The sequence below is a fragment of the Nicotiana tabacum genome, chromosome 6 (assembly GCF_000715075.1).
Source record: "Nicotiana tabacum cultivar K326 chromosome 6, ASM71507v2, whole genome shotgun sequence".
NCBI classification, from domain to species: Eukaryota; Viridiplantae; Streptophyta; class Magnoliopsida; order Solanales; family Solanaceae; genus Nicotiana; species Nicotiana tabacum.
Window position 1 is genome coordinate 4,405,834 of NC_134085.1, and position 19,023 is coordinate 4,424,856.

The 19,023-nt window shown below is 35.9% G+C and overlaps 1 protein-coding gene across 1 annotated transcript; it reads left to right on the forward strand.

Annotated features, from left to right (window-relative positions):
- The first annotated feature begins 14,463 nt into the window (after positions 1-14,463).
- LOC142181568 (purine permease 1-like) lies at positions 14,464-17,978 on the forward strand. The gene is made up of 2 exons (XM_075254505.1): positions 14,464-15,298; positions 17,539-17,978. The coding sequence occupies exons 1-2, from the start codon at positions 14,780-14,782 to the stop codon at positions 17,884-17,886; spliced, it is 867 nt and encodes a 288-aa protein (XP_075110606.1). The 5' UTR covers positions 14,464-14,779; the 3' UTR covers positions 17,887-17,978.
- Positions 17,979-19,023: the final 1,045 nt, after the last annotated feature.

Consider the following 19,023-nt stretch of genomic DNA (forward strand, 5'->3'; position numbering starts at 1 on the left):
AGTTGGGAGCCCGCCCATAAAAATAGAGGAATACATTTCAGTATTACATTTCAAGTGTTGAAGTTGGGAGCCCGCCCAAAGAACAGAAGAATACATTTCAGTATTACTTTTCAAGTATTGAAGTTGGGAGCCCGCCCATATAACAGAGGAATACATTTCAGTATTACATTTCAAGTGTTGAAGTTGGGAGCCCGCCCAAAAAACAGAGGAATACATTTAAGTATTACTTTTCAAGTATTGAAGTTGGGAGCCCGCCCATATAACAGAGGAATACATTTCAGTCTTTACATTTCAAGTGTTGAAGTTGGGAGCCCGCCCATAAGAACAGAGGAATACATTTCAGTATTACATTTCAAGTGTTGAAGTTGGGAGCCCACCCAAAGAACAGAGGAATACATTTCAGTATTACTTTTCAAGTATTGAAGTTGAGAGCCCGCCCAAATAACAGAGGAATACATTTCAGTCTTTACATTTCAAGTGTTGAAGTTGGCAGCCCGCCCATAAGAACAGAGGAATACATTTCAGTATTACATTTCAAGTGTTGAAGTTAGGAGCCCGCCCAAAGAACAGAGGAATACATTTCAGTATTACTTTTCAAGTATTGAAGTTGGGAGCCCGCCCATAAGAACAGAGGAATACATTCAGTCTTTTCATTTCAAGTGTTGAAGTTGGGAGCCCGACCATATAACAGAGGAATACATTTCAGTGTTTACATTTCAAGTGTTGAAGTTGGGAGCCCGACCATATAACAGAGGAATACATTTCAGTGTTTACATTTCAAGTGTTGAAGTTGGGAGCCCACCCATAAGAATAGTGGAATACATTTCAGTATTACATTTCAAGTGGTGAAGTTGGGAGCCCGCCCAAAGAACAGAGGAATACATTTCAGTATTACTTTTCAAGTATTGAAGTTGGGAGCCCGCCCATATAACAGAGGAATACATTTCAGTCTTTACATTTCAAGTGTTGAAGTTGGGAGCCCGCCCATAAGAACAGAGGAATACATTTCAGTATTACATTTCAAGTGTTGAAGTTGGGAGCCCGCCTAAAGAACAGAGGAATACATTTCAGTATTACTTTTCAAGTATTGAAGTTGGGAGCCCACCCAAAGAACAGAGGAATACATTCAGTATTACATTTCAAGTGTTGAAGTTGGGAGCCCGCCCAAAGAACAGAGGAATACATTTCAGTATTACTTTTCAAGTATTGAAGTTGGGAGCCCGCCCATATAACAGAGGAATACATTTCAGTATTACATTTCAAGTGTTGAAGTTAGGAGCCCGCCCAAAGAACAGAGGAATACATTTAAGTATTACTTTTCAAGTATTGAAGTTGGGAGCCCGCCTATATAATAGAGGAATACATTTCAGTCTTTACATTTCAAGTGTTGAAGTTGGGAGCCCGCCCATAAGAACAGAGGAATACATTTCAGTATTACATTTCAAGTGTTGAAGTTGGGAGCCCACCCAAAGAACAGAGGAATACATTTCAGTATTACTTTTCAAGTATTGAAGTTGAGGCCCATATAACAGAGGAATATATTTCAGTCTTTACATTTCAAGTGTTGAAGTTGGGAGCCCGCCCATAAAAATAGAGGAATACATTTCAGTATTACATTTCAAGTGTTGAAGTTGGGAGCCCGCCCAAAGAACAGAAGAATACATTTCAGTATTACTTTTCAAGTATTGAAGTTGGGAGGCCGCCCATAAGAACAGAGGAATACATTCAGTCTTTTCATTTCAAGTGTTGAAGTTGGGAGCCCGACCATATAACAGAGGAATACATTTCAGTGTTTACATTTCAAGTGTTGAAGTTGGGAGCCCGCCCATAAGAACAGAGGAATACATTTCAGTATTACATTTCAAGTGTTGAAGTTAGGAGCCCGCCCAAAGAACAGAGGAATACATTTCAGTATTACATTTCAAGTGTTGAAGTTGGGAGCCCGCCCAAAGAACAGAGGAATACATTTCAGTATTACTTTTCAAGTATTGAAGTTGGGAGCCTGCCCATATAACAGAGGAATACATTTCAGTCTTTACATTTCAAGTGTTGAAGTTGGGAGCCCGCCCATAAGAACAGAGGAATACATTTCAGTATTACATTTCAAGTGTTGAAGTTGGGAGCCCGCCTAAAGAACAGAGGAATACATTTCAGTATTACTTTTCAAGTATTGAAGTTGGGAGCCCACCCAAAGAACAGAGGAATACATTCAGTATTACATTTCAAGTGTTGAAGTTGGGAGCCCGCCCAAAGAACAGAGGAATACATTTCAGTATTACTTTTCAAGTATTGAAGTTGGGAGCCCGCCCATATAACAGAGGAATACATTTCAGTATTACATTTCAAGTGTTGAAGTTGGGAGCCCACCCAAAGAACAGAGGAATACATTTAAGTATTACTTTTCAAGTATTGAAGTTGGGAGCCCGCCTATATAACAGAGGAATACATTTCAGTCTTTACATTTCAAGTGTTGAAGTTGGGAGCCCGCCCATAAGAACAGAGGAATACATTTCAGTATTACATTTCAAGTGTTGAAGTTGGGAGCCCACCCAAAGAACAGAGGAATACATTTCAGTATTACTTTTCAAGTATTGAAGTTGAGGCCCATATAACAGAGGAATACATTTCAGTCTTTACATTTCAAGTGTTGAAGTTGGGAGCCCGCCCATAAAAATAGAGGAATACATTTCAGTATTACATTTCAAGTGTTGAAGTTGGGAGCCCGCCCAAAGAACAGAAGAATACATTTCAGTATTACTTTTCAAGTATTGAAGTTGGGAGCCCGCCCATATAACAGAGGAATACATTTCAGTATTACATTTCAAGTGTTGTAGTTGGGAGCCCGCCCAAAAAACAGAGGAATACATTTAAGTATTACTTTTCAAGTATTGAAGTTGGGAGCCCGCCCATATAACAGAGGAATACATTTCAGTCTTTACATTTCAAGTGTTGAAGTTGGGAGCCCGCCCATAAGAACAGAGGAATACATTTCAGTATTACATTTCAAGTGTTGAAGTTGGGAGCCCACCCAAAGAACAGAGGAATACATTTCAGTATTACTTTTCAAGTATTGAAGTTGAGAGCCCGCCCAAATAACAGAGGAATACATTTCAGTCTTTACATTTCAAGTGTTGAAGTTGGCAGCCCGCCCATAAGAACAGAGGAATACATTTCAGTATTACATTTCAAGTGTTGAAGTTAGGAGCCCGCCCAAAGAACAGAGGAATACATTTCAGTATTACTTTTCAAGTATTGAAGTTGGGAGCCCGCCCATAAGAACAGAGGAATACATTCAGTCTTTTCATTTCAAGTGTTGAAGTTGGGAGCCCGACCATATAACAGAGGAATACATTTCAGTGTTTACATTTCAAGTGTTGAAGTTGGGAGCCCGACCATATAACAGAGGAATACATTTCAGTGTTTACATTTCAAGTGTTGAAGTTGGGAGCCCACCCATAAGAATAGTGGAATACATTTCAGTATTACATTTCAAGTGGTGAAGTTGGGAGCCCGCCCAAAGAACAGAGGAATACATTTCAGTATTACTTTTCAAGTATTGAAGTTGGGAGCCCGCCCATATAACAGAGGAATACATTTCAGTCTTTACATTTCAAGTGTTGAAGTTGGGAGCCCGCCCATAAGAACAGAGGAATACATTTCAGTATTACATTTCAAGTGTTGAAGTTGGGAGCCCGCCTAAAGAACAGAGGAATACATTTCAGTATTACTTTTCAAGTATTGAAGTTGGGAGCCCACCCAAAGAACAGAGGAATACATTCAGTATTACATTTCAAGTGTTGAAGTTGGGAGCCCGCCCAAAGAACAGAGGAATACATTTCAGTATTACTTTTCAAGTATTGAAGTTGGGAGCCCGCCCATATAACAGAGGAATACATTTCAGTATTACATTTCAAGTGTTGAAGTTGGGAGCCCGCCCAAAGAACAGAGGAATACATTTAAGTATTACTTTTCAAGTATTGAAGTTGGGAGCCCGCCTATATAATAGAGGAATACATTTCAGTCTTTACATTTCAAGTGTTGAAGTTGGGAGCCCGCCCATAAGAACAGAGGAATACATTTCAGTATTACATTTCAAGTGTTGAAGTTGGGAGCCCACCCAAAGAACAGAGGAATACATTTCAGTATTACTTTTCAAGTATTGAAGTTGAGGCCCATATAACAGAGGAATATATTTCAGTCTTTACATTTCAAGTGTTGAAGTTGGGAGCCCGCCCATAAAAATAGAGGAATACATTTCAGTATTACATTTCAAGTGTTGAAGTTGGGAGCCCGCCCAAAGAACAGAAGAATACATTTCAGTATTACTTTTCAAGTATTGAAGTTGGGAGGCCGCCCATAAGAACAGAGGAATACATTCAGTCTTTTCATTTCAAGTGTTGAAGTTGGGAGCCCGACCATATAACAGAGGAATACATTTCAGTGTTTACATTTCAAGTGTTGAAGTTGGGAGCCCGCCCATAAGAACAGAGGAATACATTTCAGTATTACATTTCAAGTGTTGAAGTTAGGAGCCCGCCCAAAGAACAGAGGAATACATTTCAGTATTACATTTCAAGTGTTGAAGTTGGGAGCCCGCCCAAAGAACAGAGGAATACATTTCAGTATTACTTTTCAAGTATTGAAGTTGGGAGCCTGCCCATATAACAGAGGAATACATTTCAGTCTTTACATTTCAAGTGTTGAAGTTGGGAGCCCGCCTATAAGAACAGAGGAATACATTTCAGTATTACATTTCAAGTGTTGAAGTTGGGAGCCCGCCCAAAGAACAGAGGAATACATTGCAGTATTACTTTTCAAGTATTGAAGTTGGGAGCCCGCCCAAAGAACAGAGGAATACATTCAGTATTACATTTCAAGTGTTGAAGTTGGGAGCCCGCCCAAAGAACAGAGGAATATATTTCAGTATTACTTTTCAAGTATTGAAGTTGGGAGCCCGCCCAAAGAACAGAGGAATACATTTAGTCTTTTCATTTCAAGTGTTGAAGTTGGGAGCCCGCCCATAAGTACAGAGGAATACATTTCAGTATTACATTTCATGTGTTGAAGTTAGGAGCCCACCCATATAACATAGGAATACATTTCAGTCTTTACATTTCAAGTATTGATGTTGGGAGCCCGCCCATAAGAACAGAGGAATACATTTCAGTCTTTTCATTTTAAGTGTTGAAGTTGGGAGCCCGCCCATAGAACAGAGGAATACATTTCAGTATTACATTTCAAGTGTTGAAGTTGGGAGCCCGCCCATAGAACAGAGGAATACATTTGAATCTTTTCATTTCAAGTGTTGAAGTTGGAAGCCCGCCCATAGAACAGAGGAATACATTTCAGTATTACTTTTCAAGTATTGAAGTTGGGAGCCCGCCTATATAACAGAGGAATACATTTCAGTCTTTTCATTTCAAGCGTTGAAGTCAGGAGCCCACCTGTATAACGAGAGGAATACTTTTTAGTCTTATACTTCAGATTCTGAAATCAGTAACCCCACCGGAAGGCAGAAGGTTACAACAGGAATCCCCAGCAGGAAACAATAAAAATCCCCAGCATCGGGAAGCAGAATGTTGCAACAAGAGGTCCCAGCACAAATTCAAGCGCATGTGTCAAAAGGAAGAAAAGACGCATCTTGAAAGAAGTGGCATGTGAACATTAAATCATGCCCAGCATAACAAATCTGATGAAGCGAGCCGTACCCCCAGAGGAACCGCCGTAAAGCTTAATGAAGAAAGCCACGTCCCCAGCGGACCGAACAAAATGATGAAAACTGGTATTCAGAAAAGCAAAGGGCCAATGTCATCCCCAAATTCACGGAAGAAAAACACCGGAGGAAACACAAGCCGACAAGAAAGCAAGGCAACAAGAATAAATTGCAGTCTAGCCTAGCTTCTTGTTTTCTTTTAAGCACGGTGTAACAAGGAGATCAGTAAGCAGTGGTAAAAGCATGCAACAGCAGTAACCTTGCAATCCCACGGTAGTCCCAGCTACCAAAACTTCCCGAACTACATTGACCTGATTCCTGTTTAGCCCAGGATATGTAGGAAACCTCTGAAGCAAAGGTTCGGTCAAATCTTTTTTTAAAAAAAAAATGCTTCACACGGAGTACTCGGATGGGCAAAAATCGCTCACTTTATCTTTGCACGAAAACCCTCCGTGTCTTCGGGAAAAGAAGGGCAGCTGTAAGCACATGATTTTTGCCCTATGAAAGAATTACTCCCAAAAAAAATTCAAAATAAAATGATTTTCCTTGGTGTGCAATTTTGAGAATTTTTGTGACATTTTTGGGTAATTATTTGTATTTGTCTGTGCATGTTTATTTGTTAAATTAATAAAAAATACAAAAATATGTCGCATTTCGCATGTAGGATTTAATTCTACAATTTTTAGTAATTAATTTTGTTTTACAAAAATTAAAAAATTACAAAAATAGGCATCTTTTGCATTTTTAGCATTTTAATGTCCAAATATACAATTTTATGCTTAATTATTACTTAATTGTGCGTTAATTGTTATTGGGAGTTAATTTGCGCTTTTGTAACTTAATTTAGTTCTTAATAATAATAATTTAAGGAGTTTTAGAATTTAGTTTTAGAAAAATAAAAGAAGAAAAGAGAGCAAAAATATAAAGAAAGTCGGAATTGGGCATCTTCTTCAATTTCAAGCCACATGCCCAAAAAATTGTCCAACCTTCCCCACGACCCGGTCCATTTAAAACCGGATCGACCCAATCCATAACCCAAATACCCAACACCCCCTATCTTGCATTTAAAAAAAAACAAAATAAAAAAAAACCTAAAAACCCCTAAAGAGATCCACTCGCCCCTCTCTTTCTTCTTCCTCTCAAAAAGCTTCACCAAGCTCCCCTCCCTAGCAGCCATGGCTGCCTCCTCGTCGTCGACCACCCTCCAGCCCATCGCCATCACTGCTTCAGCTGTGTTGCCGCTGCATCGTCTCCATTCGCGCTGCTGCTACTGTGCCGCGATGCTGCCAGCTCCTCCGTGCCGCTGCTGCCTCGTCGCTGCTGCTTCCTCGTTGCTGCTGCTGCTCCGTCGAGCTCCACCAGCAGTGACTGCCATGGCCATGCCGCTTCTGCCTTCTGCTTCATCTTCATCTCCCTCATCGAGCTCGAGCCTGAGCTCACATGGCTGCCTCCTCGTCGCCATGGACAACTACGCAGCTGCGGCTTCGCTTCACTTGTCTACGTCCAAACAGACCCCATCATTGTTGCTTCACGTTTGCTTCGCCTCTTTCAGTTGCTTCTTAGGATCGTCTCCGTCGTTTGTTCGAGTTTTGGTTGGGCTCGTCAAAACAGTCCATACCTAGTTCGAGTTCGTCGTTTCAATCCGGTTAGTGGGTTTTGAGTTTCATTTTTTGTCCGTAATTTGTTTTTGATATTCTCAAAATCTAAAATCGGCAAATGTTTGTTTTGTTTCGTAATTTTCAGTTTGTTTTATGTGTTATGTATTTTTTCAGAAATTGTTAATGTTTATTAGATTCAAATTGAAGTTTAATTAATTATTTTCAGTTTGTTTCATGTGTTTTATGTATTTTTCAGAAATTGTTAATGTTGTTAGATTCAAGTTTAAATTCATAATTGTTTCTTCTTCGGTTTTATTTTTGTTATTTGTCTAAAAGAATTTAGTTGTAATAGGGAAATATGTTGGTTTAATCATTTGAATCCGTCATGTTTTGTTGTTTAAAATAGATTTAATTCATGTTCATCTTTGTTTGAAGTTCATTTTTAATCCAGTGATTTAATGTGTGTTTATGTTTTGGTTTTTGATTTGTTGATTTAGTTTGAATCATGTATTGTGTTGTTAATATTGTTGTTTCCTTGCTCATCCATTTTTGGTCTAAGTTAACCAGGATTGGTTCCCAATATGGTTAATTTATTCACATTAATTTGATGTTGTTCATCTGTGTTCATATGATTTTGTTGTTGAATTTGTTGAGAAATTGGTCATATTAGCTATATTTTGGTTGAGATTGATTAGGTGAATTGGTTATAGCTGATGGGGTAGTTTGGTAAATTGCAGTACGTTCAGGGGTAAATGGTAATTGCAATAAGATCGGAGGGGTAGTTTGGAAATTGAACATTTTTAATGATTCTTTATGTTAAGCATGAGAGACAAAATGTAATGGGGTGTGGGTGATATAATTATTTAATATAATGGGGGACAAGACATAATGTAGTGGGGGGGGGGATATTGTAATTGTTTATGGTAGGCATGTGGGACAAGATGTAATGATATGGTTTGATATATTTGTTTAATGTAGTGGGGGATGAGTGGGAAGATAGTGAGTTTGGTAGGAGAAAGTGGTTGTTATTAATTGATTAAAGGGTTTTGGATGGGATAAATAAGAGGTTTGAATCAGATTTTTGGGGGGGGGGGGACAGAAAAAATAGAGGAGAGACAGAATACAGAAGAAAAAATTTAAGAGAGAGGAAATTCTGAAAAAATACTAAGACTTCAGAAAATAAAAAGAAAAATATTCTGAAAATTCAAAAGAAGAATAGTATACACCTGACATACAATCCAAATATTCTGATATACGGATTCAGAAATTAAGGGTTAAACACTAACTAGTCTTTCAAATCTGAAAAGATTCCCTTGGCTTCTGTCCGTTGATTGTTGTTGGTATTTTCTGAATTTTTATCTTGAGTTTTAAAATCCGTCACTGGTATCTCATTGCTGGTTGCTGGGTGACGCTGTTGTTGTATGCTACTGAATTTCTGCTGATCTTCCTTTTCTTTTGCTTCCAATATCAGGTACACGACTGTAATACTAGCTATTGCAAGCTAATAATGTGGAAGCATGAATACATATGAAGAATGAAATTTTGAAGTTGTAATTTCGCTTTTTCTTTATTCCTTTTATTGATTGTATTTAAGCTATTTCATGTATTACTGAATAATAATTGGAATAAGAGAAAATAACATAAGTTAGTCTCTAATGAATCGGTTCGGCAAAACGGGTTAATTCACTAGTTATGAAGGTTTTAGGATTATCAGCAGTAGGTTAATCGTGAACAAGTAGCTAAATTTAGCTAAGGCATGAATTTAAACTAAATTTCGTGAATTAGGCATTAAGTCATGATTCGAGTTCAAACAAGACTAGAAGAACGTTTAAGTTTAATAAACTTTCCAATAAGCTTTAGTAATTATGGTTAAATCTAGTTTCAAATAGTTGTGAATAATTAATCTCAATAGTTTTTTTTATAACAATGCGAGTTTTAATTTAGCTATATTTGACTCTTTTGAATATTAGTTGTTGAATTTGTATTTTATTTATAATTTCGAAATTTTTAAGTGAAATTCCTTTTCATCAATATTTGTATTAATCTAGCAATTAGTATTCCATGTTTTCTTAAAAAAATAAAATAAAAAAGGCTCGTAATTAATTAGGATTTTCTTTCTTTATTTTAGAGACTAATTTTAATAGAAAAATGTAGTCGCTTTAAGATCTGTCCATTTAAAATAAATGAGATGAGTCTCGCCTAGCAAAATGTATAGATTGCGAGGCCCTCACAAATGTATGTATTAATTATTTAGAACATCGGAGTTGGCCGTCTAGTGAAATTTTACGGCCTTTCCCAAAACAACAATACGCTAGTCGCTCTAGGCGCGTCTTTAACAAATTATTTTCTTAAATATGGGTGTGCATTTATGTAACCCAAATCCAAATCTCAACAGATTCGAAATATGCCGATAACCACAGGTACATTGATGTGACGTGGTTCGAGATATATTTTCACGATGTTTCAATTCTCTATAAAAATAATAATAACAATAAAAGCGGTTAAAAGTTAAAATTGCACTATAGTTTTTGAACATGTATTAAAATCAGATATTTTAGCCATTACAACAGTTTAAGCGACCGTGCTAGAACCACGGGATTCGGGGTGCCTAACACCTTCCCTAGGGTCAACATAATTCCTTACTTAGAATTTCTGGTTCACAGACTTCATTTGGAAAGTCAAATATTTTCCTCGATTCGGGATTAAATTGGTGACTTGGGACACCCTAAATCTCCCAAGTGGCGACTCTGAATAAATAAACAAATCCCTTTTCGATTGTCCTTTAATTGGAAAAAACTCCTAGGGGCGGAAAAAGGAGGTGTGACACTGTGTTACAGTCCGCGAACCAGAAATCTAAGTAAGGAATTCTGTTAATCCAGGAGAAGGTGTTAGGCATTCCCGAGTTTCGTGGTTCTAGCACGGTCGCTCAACTGTCATATTCGGCTTATTTATCTGATTTTAATACATGTTGAACCTATGTGCAAATTTTAACTGTTTACCGCTTTTATTATTATTATTTTTAACAAGAATTGCGACGTCGTGAAAATACATCTCGAACCACGTCACATCAATGCACCCGTGGTTATTGACACATTTCAACTCTGTCGAGATTTGAATTTGGGTCACATAAATGTGCACCCGAGTTTAAGAAAGAAAATTGTTAAAGGCGCGCCTAAAGCGACTAGCGTATCATTATTTTGGGGAAGGTCGTGGAATTTTGTTAAACGGCCCATCCCGAAGTCTAAGTATTTAAAATAACCATTTATTGTAGGCCCCGCCGTTTGTACGTTTTATTTGGCGAGGCTCATCTCATTTTATTTTATTAAAAAGCCAACCTAAAAGTGACTACGATTTTCTATTTGTCTCTAAAATAAAATAAAATCCTAATTAATTATTGTGAGATAATGAGATCCACCACCTATCCCTTGGGTATTATCAGTCCATCTTCCATTTAATCTCAGACCCAAATGGCCCAAGCTGTGTGACCCAAGACGCCTCAACTGACTAGGCATTGGAGGACAGATCGGGAGATAGATTCCCTGAGCTGGGCAACCCGTGTTTTTCCTAAACTATAACCAAACATCTCTGGAAACTGGTCCATCGGCAGCCCAGTCACGTAAGGCCCAACAGCAGGCCCAGATCTGTTACACTTATTTCAAATTACTTCACATATGCTCAAATAGTTCACAACAAAATAACCAATTCATACAAGCCAGCTAAAGGCCCAATTCAAAATAAGGTATTATTCAAATCACTACTACTAGATTAACACTCAAACACATTAATACTTCGAACCAGCTGGACTACGAAATTGAATCAACGAGACACAAACCTCTTTTAAACTTGTCTTTCTTCTTTACGATCACTGGAAACAAATTCATGCTTAACAATACTCATTTAAACTAACACTAACAATTAACGATGGAAAACTAACATTATTCGCTACCACATTACAGCATACTGGACTATTTAGAGTGTACAGTTAACCTGAAAGTCTATGCCACTGAATTTAGTGTTTAACTACCAAATCTATAATCGGATAAGGTGAGATTACTGATCCCATATAGTCCTCGTTAAGTACACATTCCACAGCTTCAAATTTCATCGAGTGTTAATCATCTCAAAACATATTTCAACTATCATTTATAATGGAATAACAACAGACGCCTCATCCAGCGAGCAACTGCCCAAATACTTTATTTCATGCTTAATCTCAGAGTTACATCATCAGTGAGTTCATGTGTGTACCTGGTATGTAGAACAGAAAAATGGGGTAAGCAATCAGCAACAGCAAACAACAAAATACAGCAGCAGAAAGCCCAACACAGTAGCTTCAACACCTCAATCCAGAAATCCCAGCAACACGGAGAAAACCAGTAAAAATGGAGAAGAAAAATAGTCCGAAAATCTCTCTTTGTTTTATCTTTCTAGCTTTGAACTCTCTCTGGTGTTCTTCCTCTCTCAATATTTCAGAAATTTGGTTCTATCTTTTTACTCTCTCCAAAATGAATTACGCCCTTGTATATCTAGTGTATCCAGAGTGTATATCGAGTGTATACCTCTCTCTCCGCCCCCTTCTTTTTTTCTTCCCCTCTATTGTTTCCTCTTTTTTTGAACCCTCTTCTTCCTAAATTTTCTGTTCTATTTATAACAAAATTTTCGAAATTTTTCAGATTTGTTTTTTTATTATTTTTTTATTTTTAATTAAAAGAAATCCCACTTACAAATTACTTTTATTTTTTTAGAAAAGGAAATACCACCTTTATTTACTTTTATTTTTAAAATTCCAACTTTAATTACTTTATCTTATTTAAAATCCCACTTTTTATTTTTTTAAAAGAGAATCTCACTTTATTTATCTTTTCTTTAAAAAAAACAAACCACTTTCTTTTCCTTTTTCTTTTAAAAATGCTACGTTCATTTACTTTAAATTTTTTAAATTTTCAAATATCTTTATATTTATTTTTTAATTCTAACCTTCTTTTACTTTTTAATTTTTTAAAATTTCCACAAAACTTTTTTTTTTAAATTTTCTACATTCTTTTACTTTTTTTAAAAAGAGAATTCCACCTATTTTTAGTTTTATATATTTTTTAATTCAATACTTCCCTTTTTCTTATTTTTTAAATCATTCCCGAAATTTTATTTTTTATTTTTTTAAAAAAATAATAATATTTTCGGATTTTGTTTATTAAAAAACAAAAAATAATTAAAAAATATTAATAGTGATAATTCACCTTTTAATTTTTTTTTTTTTGTATTTTTATCCTATAATAAAAAGTGTAATAAAGCTAAAATAATAGTAGGTTAAAACCTCCTAAATTATTTACATAAAAGAAGTGATAAAAAATTAAATGTTGTCAAAAATTAGGTGTTCACAATCAACTTCAAGCTTTTCAACTTACTCCGAACGCGCCAAATCGTACTTAGACTACTCGGAATGATACCAAATTTTGCATGCAAATCTTAAATCAATATACGGAACTATTCCCTAGCTCGAAATCCTAAGTGGACCTCGATAAGACTAAAACCTACTCCAAACCAAACTTAAAGAACTTAAAAACCTTCAACGTGCCAACTTTCAACATTGAGCGCCGAAATGCTCCCGGATCATCCAAAACCCGATTCGAACACACGCCCAAGTCCAAAATTATTATACGAACTTGTTGGGACAGTCAAATCCCGGTTCCGACGTCGTTTACTCAAAACGTTGACTAAAGTCAAATTTAACCATTTTAAGCCACTATTAAGGAACTAAGTATTTCGATTTCAAGCTGAACCCTTTCAAACCCGAACTACCATCCCCGCAAGTCATAATATAGTAAGAGTACATATAGAGAGTCTTAATTAGGAGAATGGGGATATAGAAGGCAAAACGACCAGTCGAATCGTTACACAACCAGTTATAATATACTACAAAAACGACATTGTACTTCCTGAAGATGCTAGGTTGATGAGATCAAGGTTGAGATAAGAGATGGTTAAAGATACATCAAGTAAATTTAATTATTAAAGGTTCAAGATGTTATCCACGATCAGCATTGTAGCAATTCTAAAATTATGCTCTTTTTGTTTTTCATTTCAATAGAAAATAAACTTGTAACTCTGTTTTTGTTCTTGCTTTTAGACTTCATCAAGACGATTAATATTATTCTTTTATAATCAAAAAGAGGAAAAGAATAAATACCAATATATATATATATATATTTAATAAGCTACACTTAGAGAATCATGTATTAAAACTATGTATATTCGTATATCTATAAATAAAAAATTTACTTTAACGCTCTTTTCTTTTTCATCATTTTAAAATAAAATCTTATAATTCATCTAAGCTGTAATTCAATTAAAACTGTTTTTACTTGTAATGTAGCCAAGATAGAATCATTTTGTATATTGGAAATACATAAAAAAGTTAATAACTCTTCTATCTCTATTAAATTATATAAACAATTATTTCAAAATTCACTAATATGTGTCACAATACTATACTGATCGGCTCATTAACAGTTTGGATTTTCTTTTTCTTAATTTCTCAGTTTTTATTGGTCGTGTTGTAAACATGTCTGTCATTTATTTGTGGCAATTGAAACATTTAAAAGTGCACATAGTCGAAACGGAGGGAATCCTTTCATATAAGAAAAGCTATTATTGTTGGCATATGAGGGGCTATTCATATTTATTGAATTTGAACACAGTTAACTAAAACCCACGTTAGTGGAAATGCAAAATTCTACCGACCCACTCATAAAATTATTCAATTCTTAATTAAAACCACGTTTGTCCCATCCGTGCTAAATTTAATCCATATTTTTGTCTTCACAAGTGCAAATGCATAATTCAACGCCTAACCATTAGAATAGTCAAGGCTATTTACGCGGCACAGTCCAGTCCATGGTGGGCTATTAGTTTTCCCTAGAAATTCAACACTGCAATTTAATTACAAAACTACTCACAATCATTGCTTTTTTGGTCTTTGCTTTAATACTTATTTTTTTATTGTTATATCCTACCCTTGTGAATCATATGAAAATTACTAGTACCGCAATTAATTAAATCATAAAAAAGCCTTCTTAAAGTGGGGCCAGGCCACTCCATGTCGTGAAACAAATCATGGGAATGACTATAATGTTTCTCAATTATAAATAGGCGCAGGCTGCAGATCTCATCACTGCAAGAGGTCCAAAAATCCAAACCTTAGTACAAGAAGAAGACCATTCAGCCTGAGCAGCAGACTACTCCAACTTAATTAGTATCCAAATCGCTTGAGAAAAAAATTATGGAACATCATGGATTAAGCACCACTATGAGGAGAATCCTCCTGCTGATTAACTGTTTAATACTCGTTGGTATCTGCGGTGGTCCTCTAATGATGCGTCTATATTATGTCGAGGAAGGTTCAAGAGTATGGTTTAGCAGCTGGTTACAAACTGCTGGATGACCATTCACCCTTATACCTCTTGCCATCATGTACTTCTATCGCCGAAAAACCGAAGATTCTAATGCCAAGTTATACTTTATAACACCCCGAATTTTCATCGCATCATTCGTCATTGGCGTTGTCACCGGTGTTGATGATTTTCTCTATTCTTGGGGTGGTTCAAAACTTCCTGTGTCAACCTCTTCACTTCTTCTTGCTGCTCAACTTGCCTTCACGGCAATAGGTGCTTTCTTCATAGTGAAGCTGAAATTCACACCCTACTCTATCAATGCAGTGGTTCTGTTGACAGTTGGTGCTGTTTTATTAGGTGTTCGATCTAATGGTGATCGGCTAGAGGGTGTGACAAGTAAAGCCTATATTCTTGGTTTTATGATGACACTTTTGGCAGCAGCTTTATATGGAGTCATTTTGCCTTGTATTGAATTGATTTACTTGAAGGCAAAGCAAGCTATTACTGCTACATTGGTATTGGAGATTCAAATGGTCATGTGTTTTGCTGCTACAGTTTTTTGCCCTATTGGAATGATCGCCAATAACGATTTTCAGGTATCCCCCTTAAACTCATCACTACCTATGCATCTTACTCCCTGTTGCAGTTATCTTATAGTATTCTTTTGTGGGTTTAAATTCTATGCATTCTCAAATTAATTTTTTTAATCAAGTCATTACAAGAAAATTACACGTAAATTTTATCATATATTAGTAATTTTTTTTAAAAAAAAATTCCAACGACCCGGGCTTTCATCTCCAGTGGTAATGGGGGATTTGGCATTGACCCCTACGTTATTTATTATAAAACCAAGAAAAGATACAATAGGAGGGGGACAGAAAACCAAAACCTCCTGATAAATTACATAATTGAAAAACAACAAATAAGACATATCTAATACATATAGTAGATCCAACAAATGGAGCAATATGATCATAGATCTGTTATATGTGCTTTATATGTCCACAAAGAAAAAAAAGAACTCTTTTCGCCTCATTGTGGACATAAAAGCACTTTAAAGGCATACAAATATAGTTAGCTACCATACATTAAAAAGCAGAACTATCATCTCGCAAAAAATGGTTGTTGACAACTTTATGTCTTAGATTAGGCAATTATTTCTTGTCGAGTTTATAATATCCGAAAGCCTGCATAGGTAGATTAATGTCATTGAAGATCATAATCTCATGTATCTCATGGCTCCATTTTGCGAGTATGTCTCCCACATTATTAGATTCTCTGCAGCAATGCCTAATAACACTATTGTGAGTTTGTATGAGTTGTTGTGCCTCTTTGATGATACTGTCAATATGCCAGGGTGGTTTCAAAGTATTGTTCAACATATCGATAACCAGTTTGGAGTCACATTCAAGCATAATTCTATCATATCCATTTGAATGACACCATTGCAGGCCTAACAAAGCAGCCTTAGCTTCTGCCATATTTCTAGTACCACGCCCTAAACTTTGTGAGAAGGCCATACTCATATTGCCTCTATGATCTCTTAATATACCTCCGGCACCAATCGATTCATTATCTTGTTTGCTACCATCTGTATTAAGCTTAGCCCAACCAAATAAAGGCCTTTCCCATCTTACAGGAATACAAATTATTTTAGCAGTTAAATTTCTTAAATTGTCACACATCAAATACCATGGAACAAAAAAAAAAAAAAAAAAAAAAAACCATGGAACAAAACCTTCTATAGAGATGTTATGCTTAGAGACCACCCACCTCAAGTGAGAAAGTACATGGAATTATACTCTAGCAAAAGAAATTTTAGTACCTCCATACTTTGATGCACATCTAGCTTTCCACAACTCCCAGCATATGACTATAGGGGTGATCTTGATGATGATCTGAGTAATTGTGTTATTAGAATTTGAGTTCCACCAGCTGCTAAGTATGTTAAGAATAGGCATGTCTTCCCAACGAATTCCCAGTGGAGCACCAAAGTGCTTCCAGGTAGTTTGAGCCATCTCGCTAGTGACAAATGTGTGTTGCATAGTTTCTATCTGTGGAGTCCTGCAGCAGTTACACCTAGAGATAATTTGCTGACCAAAAAAAGTTATTACATCGTCAAAAGGTAATTTTCTTTTAAGCAATCTCCACATCAAAAAGGACATCTTATAGGGAAGATAATTTGAATTTTCAGTATTAGTCAATTTTAGATAAAATGACACAATTCTACATTTGAAAGTATTTAACTTTAAACTTCTCATTTTACGCTTAATAAGAAATTTTTTAATAACTATACAATATATGCAAGTTTAAAATCACAGGTTTGAAAAGTCTTAAAAGACACACAAATATTTTAAAATATGTTGAAGACAGAAGATTCATAAATTTATTTTTCTTAAATTTCGAGTCAAGACGCAAATTACGTCCCTCTTTCATCTATTTTTCCTCATTTCATTTCCCATAAATTTTCTGATCTTAATGACAAGAGGGAACAAAAGCCTGTAATAGGACAGTAATGAAGGAACTAGCTCGAAACCCTAAATTATTCATATCCCACATATACGGATGAAGACTCATTTGTCATGGAATTCATTTTTTAAATTTGGAATACATCAATATCGTGGGTTTAGACTGATTAAGATATTTTGCGTACATGATGCGTTATATCAAAATTTGAATACGTCAAAAATGTATGAAAACTGGAACTGTATTGGATTCGAACATATTTACCTAAAAGATGATATATCATAGATATACTTTCTCGGTTTTAATTTTGTTTTAGCTATACACTATCTTATTAAAGAGCAAGGATTAATATAATGATCAAAATTTGCAGGCAATATCAAGGGAGGCAAAACAATTTAACCTCGGAGAAGCTAGATATTACACAGTGATAGTATGGACTACCATTATTTGGCAATGCTTCTTTGTGGGTGTCATTGGAGTCATTTACTGCTCTTCTTCTCTGATGTCTGGGGTTATGATCGCAGTTCTACTTCCTGTTACTGAGGTATTAGCTGTAGTTTTCTTTAGGGAAAATTTTTCAGGTGAAAAGGGCCTTGCTCTTTTTCTTTCTCTTTGGGGTTTCGTCTCATACTTTTACGGAGAGTTTAGACAAACAAAGAAGCAGAAGAACAAAAGTCCACAAACTGAGATGACAATGATGTATACTGAGTCTGTTTAATTTATTGAGTCTGTTTGATTTATTATTCACGGCTATACGGATAAAGAGTTTGTATATTTTGCGTAGAAAATAATATACGTTATTTTCTATAATTGGTACTTTTCATTATGTTTGAGAAAGGATCTCTTTCTTTAAAATTTCTAACGTTCCTTCTATATGCAATACAACACTTTGAAAGATTTGCATTTGCCAGAAAATGATCATTTTTCATGATTTAATCAATTTTATATTTATTTGACACCACAATAAAATACGGATTAAGTAAAAAGAGATTGATGGATACTGTTTCGACCCGGAATTCCCATTCTCGGGATCGTGATGGCGCCTGATATTTCACTTGCTAGACAAGTCAACGCTAGAATAATTGTAAGACATTTTCAACAAATCAAATTAACTGATGCCAATTAAACTAAAATGACTGAAATAAAGTGCGAAAAATCATAACAACTGAAATATCTAAATACAACTCAAGATCTGGTGTCACAAGTACACGAGCTACTAGAATAATACAGATAATGGTCTGAATGAATGTAAAACTGTCTGAAAAGAATACACATCTAGGATAAGGTAGAAGGGGACTTCAGGGCTACAAATGCCGAGCAGTTGTACCTCAAGCCTCTGTCCGATAGTCAAGCCGAGTAATCTACTGACCGCCGTTGGGACCGACTCCAAAATCTGCATAATAAGTGCAGGGTGTAATATGAGTACAACTGACCTCATGTACTCTATAAGGCTAACCTCGATGAAGTAGTGACGAGGCTAAGGCTGGTCACTTACAATAACCTGTCCACAATATAATAATAATGACAAGAAAGGGAAAAACAGAAAAATAAGGCAGTTAACTCACGAAAATAACTCAATCCTTGAAAACCAGTAATACCAGAAATACCAATCCTCAAGGGCTCGTACAAAAACATCGAAACCAATACAACACAATAAGGAATATAAAACACATAAACCGTTGAGGCGTGCAACCCGATCCCACCGTACAAACACGATCCTCCCTTATTCCACCATGTAAATATCAATAATAACAAGCAAAATACGTTGCGACATGCAACCGAATCCCACCATATAATCAGAGTCAATATCATAATTCTCCCTTATTTAACCATGTCAATCCTCCTTATTCCACCT

What these genes read in the sequence shown, in the direction of transcription:
- LOC142181568 (XM_075254505.1), top strand. Translation starts at nt 14,780, where the DNA reads ATGTACTTCTATCGCCGAAAAACCGAAGATTCTAATGCCAAGTTATAC. An exon ending in TCGCCAATAACGATTTTCAG is followed by an intron (nt 15,299 to 17,538) that starts GTATCCCCCTTA and finishes CAAAATTTGCAG; the next exon opens with GCAATATCAAGGGAGGCAAA.